The sequence below is a fragment of the Vigna unguiculata genome, chromosome 4 (assembly GCF_004118075.2).
Source record: "Vigna unguiculata cultivar IT97K-499-35 chromosome 4, ASM411807v1, whole genome shotgun sequence".
Lineage (NCBI taxonomy): Eukaryota > Viridiplantae > Streptophyta > Magnoliopsida > Fabales > Fabaceae > Vigna > Vigna unguiculata.
Window position 1 is genome coordinate 18,255,805 of NC_040282.1, and position 13,972 is coordinate 18,269,776.

The 13,972-nt window shown below is 24.3% G+C and overlaps 1 protein-coding gene across 1 annotated transcript; it reads left to right on the top strand.

Moving 5' to 3' along the window:
- Positions 1–9,730: 9,730 nt before the first annotated feature.
- LOC114180556 (DNA-directed RNA polymerases I and III subunit RPAC2-like) lies at positions 9,731–10,830 on the top strand. Its single transcript, XM_028066867.1, has 3 exons — positions 9,731–9,831; positions 9,914–9,990; positions 10,712–10,830. Exons 1-3 carry the CDS (start codon positions 9,731–9,733, stop codon positions 10,828–10,830), a joined length of 297 nt encoding a protein of 98 aa, XP_027922668.1.
- Positions 10,831–13,972: the final 3,142 nt, after the last annotated feature.

A 13,972-nucleotide genomic window follows, 5' to 3' on the forward strand; every position in this document is an offset into this window, starting at 1 on the left:
TAATTTTATAATAAAAAAATGATTGAGTTTAAAAAAAATCAAATTAAAAAAAAAGTTCGATTTACTAAAAAAATTGTCACATTAGAAAAAATTGATAAACTAATTATTTTATTTAAAAATTATTTAAAGGATAAAATTCAAAAATAAAAATGAACCTTACAAAGTAAATTATAAAATTAAATTAAATAATTCTTTTAACTTGTAAAATTTATTATCTATAATTAAAAATGTATTAAGTTTAAGAAACATTCAAATTTGAAAAATCGATAAAATTTAAAGAAAACATATTAAAGTAAAATGTTATTGTTTATTTTATTTTAAGTATATTTAAAAGAAAAGAAAATATTTATAATTTAAAATAAAAATATTTATTTTCAAATAAATATAATAATTAATTTTAAAGATAGATATCTTCTAACGACTTAAAACATTTTTCTTGGTTTTGTTGTTGAAAGGTATGCACGTGGTAACTTACTATTAATATGAGTGGGAATAATAAAGAGGGAAGAAGGAGTGATGGTAAACTTTTTGTCCTAAGTGGAGTTGCTCCTTTAATACATATAGTTTTATCAATTTGCACTTTAGTATGCTATATCTGGATATTTGCCATCGTGAATTTATAGTGGAGGACATAGAGAATATCGTATAATATAATATACATGGCTTAATTTAGAGTTTTATTATTTTCACACATAAATTTAGACATTCTGTAACATCCTATTTAATAGTTTTTACGCTACCAAATAAAACATCACATTATGATCAAACAAAGCAGATGGTAGAAACAGACTATTATAGAGTACTGATACAGTCATCCAAAATAACCATATAAGTTTCTATCGACATGTACAGTCTATACAAGGAAGAGTTAATTTATACATCTCAAGCTCCAAAGAACCTAACCCAAAAGCCACACTGGATTTCCAAGCTAAAGATCAGCTCATGTCCAGGAGAGGGGTGTCTTCATTTGGATTCTACTTTGCTCACACCAGAAGTGGGTGATCATTGGAAAGGAAAGACACACAAGGAAAATAACAAGGACAAGAAAGGGTAAGCTAACTGAAATAAGAGAAATCATGCAGTCCACATCATGAATATCATTCATAAAACATAACTCAATTATATAATTCTAGACTCGATATTTGGATTGTGTAAGTGACATTGGATCTCTTAGTGGCTTGCACCTGTGAAGGTTCCCAAACTCTATAGAGTTTGGGCACAAGGGGTTATCACCCAACCACTCCCAAAGTAAGTCCCCTTCGCGTCTAAGACTTGATCAAGTCCAAAGACTAGGATCTTCTACTACTCCTCACGACATAATCCATTATGCTCTATCTGAGCGTGAATGATTATTGGAGTTTCAGGATACCAACCAATACAGAGTCCTCACGTCCTTACACACACTAACATACTCATCTGAATTTCCCTTGAAATTCTATTTCAACCACAACTTCTCATAGCTCATATTCATCCAATTTCACCATACTTAATATTAGCAACAACATTCCACGCATGTAAGAGACTAATTGCACAAAATCAAATTTAAACATATAATGTCATCCCTTAAATAAGAACATCATACACCCTACTGTAATGATTCTCGCTCAAGCTAGAGGATCTAGCCCAAGCGAGAGGCCATCTCGCTTAGGCGAGTCAGTCTCGCCTAAGCGAGGCTCTAACAGTGGCAAAAATAAAAATTTGGGCGAACTCTCGCTCAGGCTAAGCTGATTCGCTTAGACGAGAGTGTCTGTCGCTCAAGCGACCTCAGCTCGTCTAGGCGAGGCTTCGCGCAGGAACAGGGGTGGGTTTTCTGGTGTTTTCGCTCAGGCGAGAGCTAGTCGCTTAGGCGAAAATACCATACTACTTTGTTGTTCCCACATGCAGAAACCCAGATTCATCACACAAATTTCAATCACACACTCAATCATATAGTTCAACATCAATTCAACACTTCAAACATGCAATCCAGACCAGAAGAACACATTTATGTACAAATTTAAAAGAGAATGGTTAGCTTCCCTTACCTCTTTAAAAGTTTACTGACTTAGCAAAGAAGGAGCTCCAAAAGGGACACCACTACTGCTTTGAACCTAAGGAAGGGAAATGCATATCCATACAGTAAGTGGGATTCAAAATTCTAACCTAGAAATAACTAAATTCTAGAATTGAGAGTTGAAACCAAACTTACGAGAAGAAGGGGGAGGTTCAACTTGAATGGAGGGTTCTGCATCGATCCTAATTCTGCCTACTGCACAAAAAGAAGAATGAATTCAAATAGGGGAACCTGAGTTTCTTTGTTGAGGGGAAAGAGAGAACAGAGAGAAGATGTGGAAATGGGTTTTGTGTTTTAGATGGAAAGAAAATGAAGAGAGAAAGAAGACTCCTCACACATTCACTTTATATCTAATATTTTATTTTATAATTTTTCTTTTTTTACAAATACAAAAATTTAGAAAACTATTTTCATCTTAATTTATCAAATAGATAATATAAAATAATATATGTGGGTTTAATTTATAACTAACAATGTTAGTCACAAAAGTTTATCTTAAATCTCGTCTTGAATTCATTTACTGTGGTTTACCATGATATTATAATCTCAATTATTAAATAAAAATTAAATGTTAAAATTATTATAATAAATACTTAATATGGTAATAATAGAGTAATACTATTATCACTTTAAACAAATCAACCTCTTAAGCTTTTAAATTTAAAAGACATATTTGAAATATTAAAACTAACACATTTAAGTAAATAAATCTTTAAAAGAAATTAAGCTAACTTATTTAGAAAATAAACCAAATTCAAATTTAATATATGCTAGATCATAATTCAAATACAAATTCAATAGCCTAATACACTTTTATTGCAATAATTTTTAAAGATAAATTCAAAAATACTATGGTCAAATCCAAAAATTGAATTTGAAGAACAAAATTATGTTTATTTAAAGCTTCTACTGTATGATAATAAATCTAATTAAGAAAGTGAAATTCTTTATCTTAATCTATTACTTCAATAAATTGTGTGTTTCAAGTTTAACATGTAACATAAAAAAAAATAATAATAAAATTCAATACAATAATTCTATTAACAATATATTATATTATAAATATTATTAAATTATTATTATTAGAAATAATAATGTATCATGAATTGAACTGTGAACACATAACTCTTATAAATATATTGGAAATCAAAACTAATTAACTAATAACAATATAATAATATTATAAAATTATATATTGGCTTAACAATATATACATATACATGTGCAGGAAAAAATATATAAAAGTATACAAGAAAAATAATTAAATTGATTGGACTAATCTTCAAAAGCAAATAGATAAACACAAAATTAAGTAATAAATATATAACAACGTTAAAAAATCTATTAATATATAAAATAGAAAATGGAAAGATAATGTAACATTTAATGGGATTCTATCTAAAACGAAAAATCTATGAACTAGAAATTCTTATCAAACTGAAACAACAAAATTAAAAGAAATTGAATTCAATTTAAATCAATGTAATGGTTACATATAACAGTATAGATAGGATGAGATAAATGAAACGAAGAGGAGAAGAGAGACAATAAAATCAAACAAAGCAGAGTAGTGCGAGTGTGAGAAGTAACAAAGAGGAAAAAAAAATTATATATCATCAAATTCTCAATACAACCTTGGTATAATAGAAGGACACATTTATTACCTTATTCTCATATTTTTATTATCTTTTCATTTATTCATAATTACTTTATTTCTCTATTTACCTTAAGTGAGGTGCCCCAAACCTCTTTTTAACTTATATTGTTTTTTTAACATTTTTTTCATTTTATTTAAAGTTTACTTTTTGTTAAATTTTAATTATTTTTTCTTTAGTTTATCATTTTTTGTTTTATTTATTTTTTTATCCTTTAATATATTTTTTAAAAATTCAATAAATTATTAATATTTTTTATTATAAATTTTAAAAATAGAAAAGAAAAAAAATATATATATACACACACACGCACACACACACTTAACTTTATTTTTGCGTAATGTATTAAAAAATAAATTAAATTAACATAAATTAAATTAAAAAATAATTAAAATTTAAATTAAAAAATTATATATATATATATATATTATATTTTCTTTTTACTTTTTTATTTAATTTAAAGTTTAATCATTTTTAATTTAATTATTTTTAATACATTATATAAAAAATAAATTAAGATATAAATTTTCATATATATATATATATATATATATATGCTAATATTTTATTTTATTTTTTAAATATATAAAAAAATATTAAAAATTGTAAATAATAAATTTGAAAAATATTAATATTAAAAAATAAAAAATAAATAAAATACAAACAAATCAGCTAAAGATAAAATTAAAAAAAAAATTTAAATAAAATTAAAAAAATATAAAACAGAATAATTTTTTTATTTATTTTTAAAGTTTAATTATTTTTTAGCTTGAGTTATTTTCATACATTTTTTATAGATCTTTATAAACAGACAACGAATTCAAAACAAAAATGGTATTTTTGTAACTTTGTTTATTTTTTAAAGTGTATATATATATATATATATATATATATATATATATATATATATATATATATATATATATTATTTTTTACTCTGTTTTAACGATTTTTAATTTTATTTAAAGGTTATTTTTTTGAATTTTAATTACTTTTTCTTCAGTTTATTATTATTTTTAATCTTTTAATATATATTTTAAAAATAAAATAAAATATTAATATTTCTTAATATTTATATATATATATATATATAATATTAATATTTTATTATATTTTTAAAATATATTCAGAAATACTAAAATTTGCAAAAACTATAAATTTCTAAAATCTTTAATCTTATAAAAGAAATAAAAAATAAAAAGCTAAACTTATAATTAAAAAATAATAATCTTAAGTAAAATAAAATAAAATGTAAAACAGATTAAGTATTTTTTTGAATTTTAATTATTTTTTCTTTAGTTTATTAATTTTGTCTTATTTATTTTTTATCCTTTAATATATATTTTAAAAATGAAATAAAACAAAATAATATATATATATATATATATATATATGTGTGTGTGTGTGTGTGTGTATCTTTAATTTTATTTTTGTACAATGTTTTGAAAAATAAATGAAATTAAGAATTAAATTAAACTAAAGAAATAATTAGACCTTAAATTAGAAAAAGAAAAAAAAAAATATATATATATATATATATAGATTTGTTTTTTCTATTTTATTTTATTTAAAGTTTAATGTTATTTAAAATATATATAAAGAAATATTAAAAATTGTAAAATATATAAATATGTAAAATATTAATAGTAAAATAAAATAAAACACAAAAATATAAAGCTAATGATAAACTTTAAAATATTAAATTTTAAATAAAATTATTTATATTTTTTACTTAATTTAAAGTTTAATTGTTTTTTAATTTAATTTAATTTTTAAAGCATATATATAATTTATATATATATAATACTTTTTATTCTGTTTTAACTTTTTATATTTGATTTAAAGTTTAATTTTTTAAATTTTAATTATTTGTTATCTTTTAATATATATTTTAAAATTGAAATAAGATAATAATATTTCTGAATATATATTTTAAAAATAAAATAAAATATCAATGTAAATATATATATATATATATATATATATATATATATATATATATATATATTGTTGAAATATGGAAGTTCATAACTTTTACCAAATGTTGATATTCGAAAGCATTCTTCATTAGAAGTTTACGTCTGAAAAAAATTTTGAGGTGATATATGTGTGACTCTGGTTAAATGGAAAAAAAGTATTTTTGTAATTTAAAAAATATTTGGGATGCAGAAGAAATCTTTGAGGTGTAAAAAGAAATCCCTTATTCACTTTATTTATTTTTTTACGCGGTCTATACAAAGAAAAGAACTAACAATCAATCAAATAAAGAAAGGAGGCAACTATAAAACAAATATTTTAATTAAATTTATAAGTTATATCATATAAAATAATATATGTGGATTTAATTTGTAACTATCCATGTTACTTACAAAAGTTCATGTTAAATTTGTAATTGAGTGATTTGTGGTGTATTATACGCGAAGTTGGTAAGTGTGAACATTTATATTTAGTTTTTATTTAATTTTTAATTTTAAATTATAACGGGAGATAAAATATAAGATATGAATATGAGATATTTATAACAATTAATGAATTAATAGAATTGTCTAAAATTAATGATGCATAAGGTTGAATAAAAGTAAAATTGATTTAAAAAACTAAAAGGAAATACATTTATTAGATTTAAATTAAAAGTTTAAATACATTTTTCGTCCTCATTTTTGTGTTTGTTGCGGATGGTCCTCGTTTTGACAAAATGTTTAAAATAGTCCTCATTTTTTACCGAATGTTTAAAATAGTCCTCATTTTCACAATTCGTGTTTTATTTGATCATTTTCTGTGAGACCGTTTAGATTAGTAACGGATCACCTGTACAGTACACCTAACACACCCTAATGCAACCTAATACAAACAGTGTCACCTATACAGTGTTCCGTTACTGATTTAAACAGTGTCACAAAAAAGGACCAAATAAAACACGAATTGCGGAAATGAGAACTATTGTAAACATTCGGTAAAAATAATGACCATTTAAAACATTCTTTCAAAATGAGGATCATCCGCAACAAACACTACGAAAATGGGAACTAAAAAGGTATTTAAACCTAAATTAAATAATAAAGAATATATTTTTAAAATAAAAATATCATTTTTTAAAAAAAGTTTTAATTATTTTGACAAAAACTCTAAACACATTAAAATAAAATGTTATAGTTTATTTTATTTGAAGTATATTTAATAAAAAATAAAATATTTATAATTTAAAATAAAAATATTCATTTTCAAATAAATATAATAACTAATTTTATTCTAAATCTGTTTTTTCTTATCTCAACCTTACAAAATTCATTCTCATTTATTTTTTTCTCACCCATACACAATATCCACTAGACCTCAACTTCACTTACCTACATCACTCTTCAACTTTTATTCAATTTATTTAATTTTTTCACTAAATCTATATAAAGAAAAGAAATAACAATTAAACAAAAAAAAGGCATTTTTCTTGCTTTTGTTATTGAAAGATATGTGTAAGATCCGAAAAAATTTAAAATAAATAGAAATCATTGGAATAAATTAATAATTTTGATTAAGATCATTAATTTATTTAATATACTGAATTATGAAATATTGAGATAATTATTTAAGTGATTTAAGTTGTGATTTTATTTATTTTAATTATTTTTTAGTTATATTATGCGGAATATATGCTTTTATATATTAGTAATGTGAATGATGTAATGATTAAGCATTTAGTTGAGTGAATAATGTGTGTGATTAGCCTTTGAAAGGGATGTAGGTTTGATTCTTGGATGTCCACTATATGTTGTTTATTTTTTAAATTTTTTCTTTCTCATTTAAGTTGTGGGGCCACTTATTTTTAATTAGTTTTCTCTCTCCATTTTTATGTTGGGTAACATTTTTTTCTCTCTCTTCTATTACCCACACTTTGCAGTATTTTTTTTTAATCATATGTTCTAATCTTTCGGTTGTTATTCAATTGATCATAAGTTACCCAAAAAATAAAGAAATAAATCAGTTTAAAGGTTAGGATAGTGGTTTTTAAACATATTGCTGCCATATTATAGATAGAGAATAAAAACAGCCAAATATTATATATTCTAAAAATGCATGTATAAAAACTAAATAAAATGGTGTAGGGGTTTTTAAAATCTATAAAACTTAAAACAAACATGAGTAGGTGAGGTTTGGAGCTTTGCAGGAGGTTGTTTCTCTTTACGTCATACACGCAAGGTATATGGGTTTTCTTCTTTCTAGCTATCACTCATGTGTTTGGTTCTTTGGTGTTTGATAGGGCGTTTGACATTTTATGTAGAGTTGTTCCCTTTGGATTTTTGTAAAAAATGTTTTGATGCATGATAATATTAAATAATGCTATGATATTATTTGATTATCTATACTTATTAGTGTGAGTTTGAATGTCATACGTTCTTCATGGGTTGCATAGTTAAGGAGTTTAAGTCGCATTTTTTCTTGTTTTTGTCATTTAAAGGTATGCACTTGTAAACTCATTACTTATTATTAATGAGAATGAGGGGAAATAAAATAATAAAGAGGGAAGAAAGAGTGAGAGATGAATTTTTTTGCCCTTAGTGGAGTTGTTATTTTAATATTTATAGTTTTATCAATTTTGTATTTTAGTATACTATATATAGATATTTATCATCTTGAATTTATAGTGATAATATCATATAATATAATATACATGGCTTAATTTAGGGTTTTATTATTTTCACACATTAATTTTTACATTTACTTTATATCTATTATTTTAATTTATAATTTTTCTTTATTTACAAATATAAAAAAATACTTTTTTAAATAATTATAATTATAATATATCTAAAAGTTGTTATCAAGTAGAAAAAATATTTTCATTTCATTTATCGGTTACATAATATAAAATAATAGAAATGGTAATTTATGATATTATGATATTGAATTAGTTGAGTGATTCGTGACATATTATACGTGAAGTTGGTATGTGTGAACAACTATATTTAGTTTTTATTTATTTTAAATTATAATGGGAGATAAAATATAAGATATGAATATGATATATCTATAACAATGAATTAATTAATAGAATTGTCTAAAATTAATGAGACATAAGGTTGAGTAAAAGTAAAATTGATTTAAAAAACTAAAAGGAAATACATGTATTAGATTTAAATTAAATAATAAAGAATATATTTTTAAAATAAAAATATCATTTTTAAAAAATGTTTTAATTATTTTGGCAAATATTCTAGTACGTTTTTATTATAATAATTTGGAAAGACAAATTCAAAACACATAATTATGGTCAAATATTTTTATAATATTTTTATGAATAGAGGTTTACTTATTTAAAATTACTTTTGTCGTATAACAATAAACCTAGTGAAATTCTTTAGTTTTCTCTATTACTCTAATCAACGGTGCCTTTCAAGTGTAGCGCACATTGTCTTTCATTTTTATTTTGCCTCAGGTAAAGCGTTTTCCCTAATTTCACTTTCTCGCACGCAAAGATTTAGTGATTATCCGTGCGTGATTTTGTTCGATTCACTTTTTTTGGTTTAAGAAGTGATCAACATCTTCAAAGTTTCAATCTTCAACTTTGGGTAGCAATAGTTAGTTCTTTATGTAATAGTTACATGGAAATAAGGATTTGTTTTTAAAGAAATATTGACGATTTTACTTCTTAATTTTGATAATTGGATGTGTCAATCATGTAATTTTACCAATTTTACCACTTTGTGTAATTGATGATGATTTAGGTTAGGTGGTAATCATATGTACAGACTCATTAATGAAAAAAACTAGTACAATTCTTATTTCTTAAGGTTGTGTAAATTGTAAAATAGATCGATCCCAAGTTTTGGTGATGGTGCTATTAGTGGAACTTTCATAGATATGATTGTTGTTTCTGTTGTGTGGACAAATTTGAAGAATAATATTTTATTTTATGCATAAAAGAACTAATTTGTGATTGACAATTTCTTAATGACTATGTAGGACTCTCTATTTTAAGGTTGTTCTTAAAAATATGTTATGTTATCTTTCAGATTAACTGACAAAGATGGAACTTGGGTCAAATTCTGATGATAGTAAATCAACATTTTGCCTGGTGAATGAGGATCATACATTTGCAAATTCTATCCGATACACCCTAAATCAGGAGTAGGTATTGTGAATATTCTTATGCGAGTTTAATTCAATATATCTATCTTGATTTATTGAGGTTTCTAGTGTTGTTTTGCAGTCCAAGGGTGACATATTGTGGGTACAGCATCCCTCATCCCTCATTTATTCGAGTTAATATCAGACTCCAGACAACAGGTAATGCAGAAGTGTGTTAAGTTTCTTGTCAATTTTTTATCGTAGTGAACCAAATCTTACCATAAGTAAAAAATTTCTACAATAATCATGTATATGCTAAATTCTTTTCGCTACTACATACAAAATTCTTAGCCTCCAATACTTATCGTTTGTAGAGATATAATGATGACTCAGTGGTAAAGTTTGAAATAGAGGATGAGAGAAATTGAGAATTCTCTTGGATATATATATATATATATATATATATATATATAATAATAATAAATACTTTCATTCGATAAGTTTATTGAATTTTCAAATTTTGATTTAATAAATATTTTCATTAGTTATTTTCATTAAATTAGTTTACCTAATTCCTGAGATTCTTGATTCGAAAACATTGGGATGGGTAGATGAAGAATTTATTTCTAAGTTATGTTACTCTATTTTTTGTATTCGTCTCTAATAATTAATAATTTAGTGATGAATCACCAATTTTTGAATCGTATCTTTCAAGTAAGACTATTTATCTTCTTTTGTCTCTCAAAAATGGAAATTTAGAAAACCATAGTATGTAAAGAACAAACATATCTCATTTAATTTCTATGTATATCTACTACCACTAACAAATACTATAATAACTACCATTTGTCGATGTAAAAAAAATGCAATATAGTATGACATTGTAAAAAAATGCAATATAGTATGACATTGTAATCTTCTGTTGAATTTGGTTGTGTAGGGGATCCAGCAAAGGAGGTGTTTAAAGATGGATGCTTGGAACTGATGCTCATGTGCCGCCATGTTAGGAGCACTTTTGATGATGCTCTAACTGAATTTAAAAAGACCAAAACCAGCTGAACAAGATATTGATACCATTCAGAGTCTATAAACACTTCTATTTTTAGTTTTTACACTCATTTGGCTTTTCATGCTTAACCTTAATATATAAGCATGGGTGAATTTAGGTTATTAGGTTAAGGAAATAAAATTACTAAGGTCATTTAATGCTATTTTTTAAGAACTTAAAATATTTAATATAATAATCTATTTAATGTCAAGAGGCTACTTCCTACCAAGATCAATAAACATTTTTTCAATCACATATTTTCCTTGTTTTGTGTTTGTTTCTTAGGAGGAAAATCTCAATATAGTATCGGACTCTTCTCTTGTTACAACACGTTCTCACACTTATAAACACCACACTTATAAAACTTATATCACTTTTTAACTTAAAAGTGTAACGTTTTTTCTATGCAATGCCTATTTTCAAAGATTTGACAAAAAAACAAATGGATAAACAGACAATGAATTCAAAACAAAAATGGTATTTTTGTAACTTTATTTATTTTTTAAAGCATATATATATATATATATATATATATATTCTTTAATATTCTGTTTTAACTTCTTTTAATTTTATTTAAAGTTTTTTTTTGAATTTTAGTTATTTTTTCTGTAGTTTATTATTTTCGGTTTTCTTTATATTTTATCTTTTAATATATATTTTAAAAATGAAAGAAAATATTAATATTTCTTAATAAATATTTAAAAAATATATATTAATATATATATATATATATAGTTTTAATTTTATATAATGTATTAAAAAATAAATTAAGTTAAAATAATAATTATATTTACATTACAAAAAAAAAATATATATATATATATATATATAAATTTTTTAATTTTAATTATTTTTAATGTGTTGTATATAATGTATTAAAAGTTAAATTAACTTGAAAAATTAAATAAATTTAAAATATAAATTTTAAAATTATTATAATAAAAATTTAATATTAGAAGAATACTATTATCATTATATTATTTACATTTATTTAAACAAATCAACCTCTTCAATTTAAAAGATTTATTTGAAATATTAAAACTATTACATTTAAGTAAATAAATCTTTAAAAAAAAATATTAAACTAACTTATTTGACAAATTGGCCAAATTCAAATTTAATATATCTCATATCTAATTCATGTAAAAACTCAATAGTTGAAAGAATGCTTAAATATCTTTTTGGTCTCAATTTTCGTGAGCTTTGTTTCGTTTGTTCCTCATTTTTTTGAAATGTTTAAAATTATCCTAATTTTTATAATTTGTAGTCAATTTGGTCCTTTTTGAAGATGTCGTTTAAATAGTTAACGGAAGATGAACCATAATTGTCATGTGTCACCATGTGGTTTTTAATTTTTTTTTAATCTTTTAATTTTAAAAATGTTGTCCACGTGTCAACACAGCATTGTGACACGTGGCAGTATCTCATGGCTTATATTCAATTTGGTCTCAATTTTCGTTAATTTTGTTCAATTTAATCCCAATTTTCGTTATTTTTGTTCAATTCAGTCTCAATTTTGTCTCTATCCAAAATGACCAAATTTATTTTTTATATAAATGTTATATTGAAAATTTTATTTTTATACCAAACATAACTATATTTTTGGAGGGAAATTATTATATATGTTTGATTTTTGGTACATGTAAAAAATAGGGATAAAGTTAGTTTAAAATTAGAGAAAAGAATTCTTTATTATTTTTAAAATTAGAAGGAAAATTCTTCATCGTACAACATTTATATAGAAATTAAATTTGGTCAATTTGGAAAGGAGCAAAATTGGAACTGATTTGAACAAAATTAATGAAATTGGGACTAAATTGAATAAAATTAACGAAAAATTGGAACTAAATTGAATATAAGCCACAAGATACTGCCACGTGTCACAATGGTGACTTGACACGTGGACAACATTTTTAAAATTTAAAAAATTAAAAAAAATTACAGAGTGACACATGACAGTTATTGTTCACCTCCCGTTAAAGATTTAAACGGCAACTGCAAAAATGACCAAATTGATCACAAATTACAAAAATTAGAACTATGTTGAACATCTCGAAAAAATGAGGACCAAACAAAACAAAGCACACGAAAACTGGGACTAACAAGGTATTTAAGCCTGGAAAGAAAAATTAAAAAACACACATAATTAATTATGGTCAAATATCTTTATAATTTTTTATGAGTGATTTAATCATCTAAAATAAAACAAAAATCCAAAAATTGAATTTGGTGAACCAAAACTTGTTTATTTAAATCCTAATTAACATAGTGAAATCTATTATTTTTCTATATTACCTCGTTTCAAGTGCAACACATGTTGTCTTTAGTTTTTATTTTGCCTTAGTTAGAGTGTTTCCCAATCTCACTTACTCTCTAAGGCAAAACTTATGTGATTATGTGTGTGCTTCTATTTTATTTGTAGTTTATTTAGGGTAAGTATAAGGCTCAATTATTTTCTGCTCTTATTTTTAAGGGTTGCCCCTAATCAGTTGGGCCTAAAGGCTGGCCCATAGGGTGACAAGGCCCCTAAAGCAGCCATAGCCCCTCATTCTGCACTCACTTGCCAAAATCAGTGCTCTCGCTCTTCCCTTTTCTCTCCACAGAAGCTCTGCTAGGGTTTGGGTCTTACCCTTCTTTGTGTTAACTCAACCCCATTCTTCAATTCATGTAAGTTGATTCTCCACCGTACCTTTTTCATTCCCAGCTCTGTCATCATGATTCTAACTAGGGTTCACCATGGTAACCCATTTTGAATCTATTCCACTATTTTACAAATTGTAAATCTGCTCCGTGGTCGGTAGTACTCACTTGCTTGGGTGTCGGGATATTCTGCTAGCTTTTTCCAAGTAAAGGAAGCTAGGTTTATATATATAAAGTTATTTTGCCGAGTTTTGGTCTGTTTGTATGGCTGTGATGCTTGAATGAGGCTGTTGGTCGAATAAAAATGTATGGTGTGCGAGTATGTTTGATTGATGCGACGCTACTCTTTTTCTACATTCCACACTTTTCGTAAAATGAAGATTCCTACTACATTAACCGTTGGATCGAGCTGAAATTTTAACAGCTGATCCTTAACACAAAATTCTTGACTCTGACCGGTCGGATCTTTAATTGAAGCTCTGTAGTCAGAGAAGTTTTTATCGCAAGGTCACT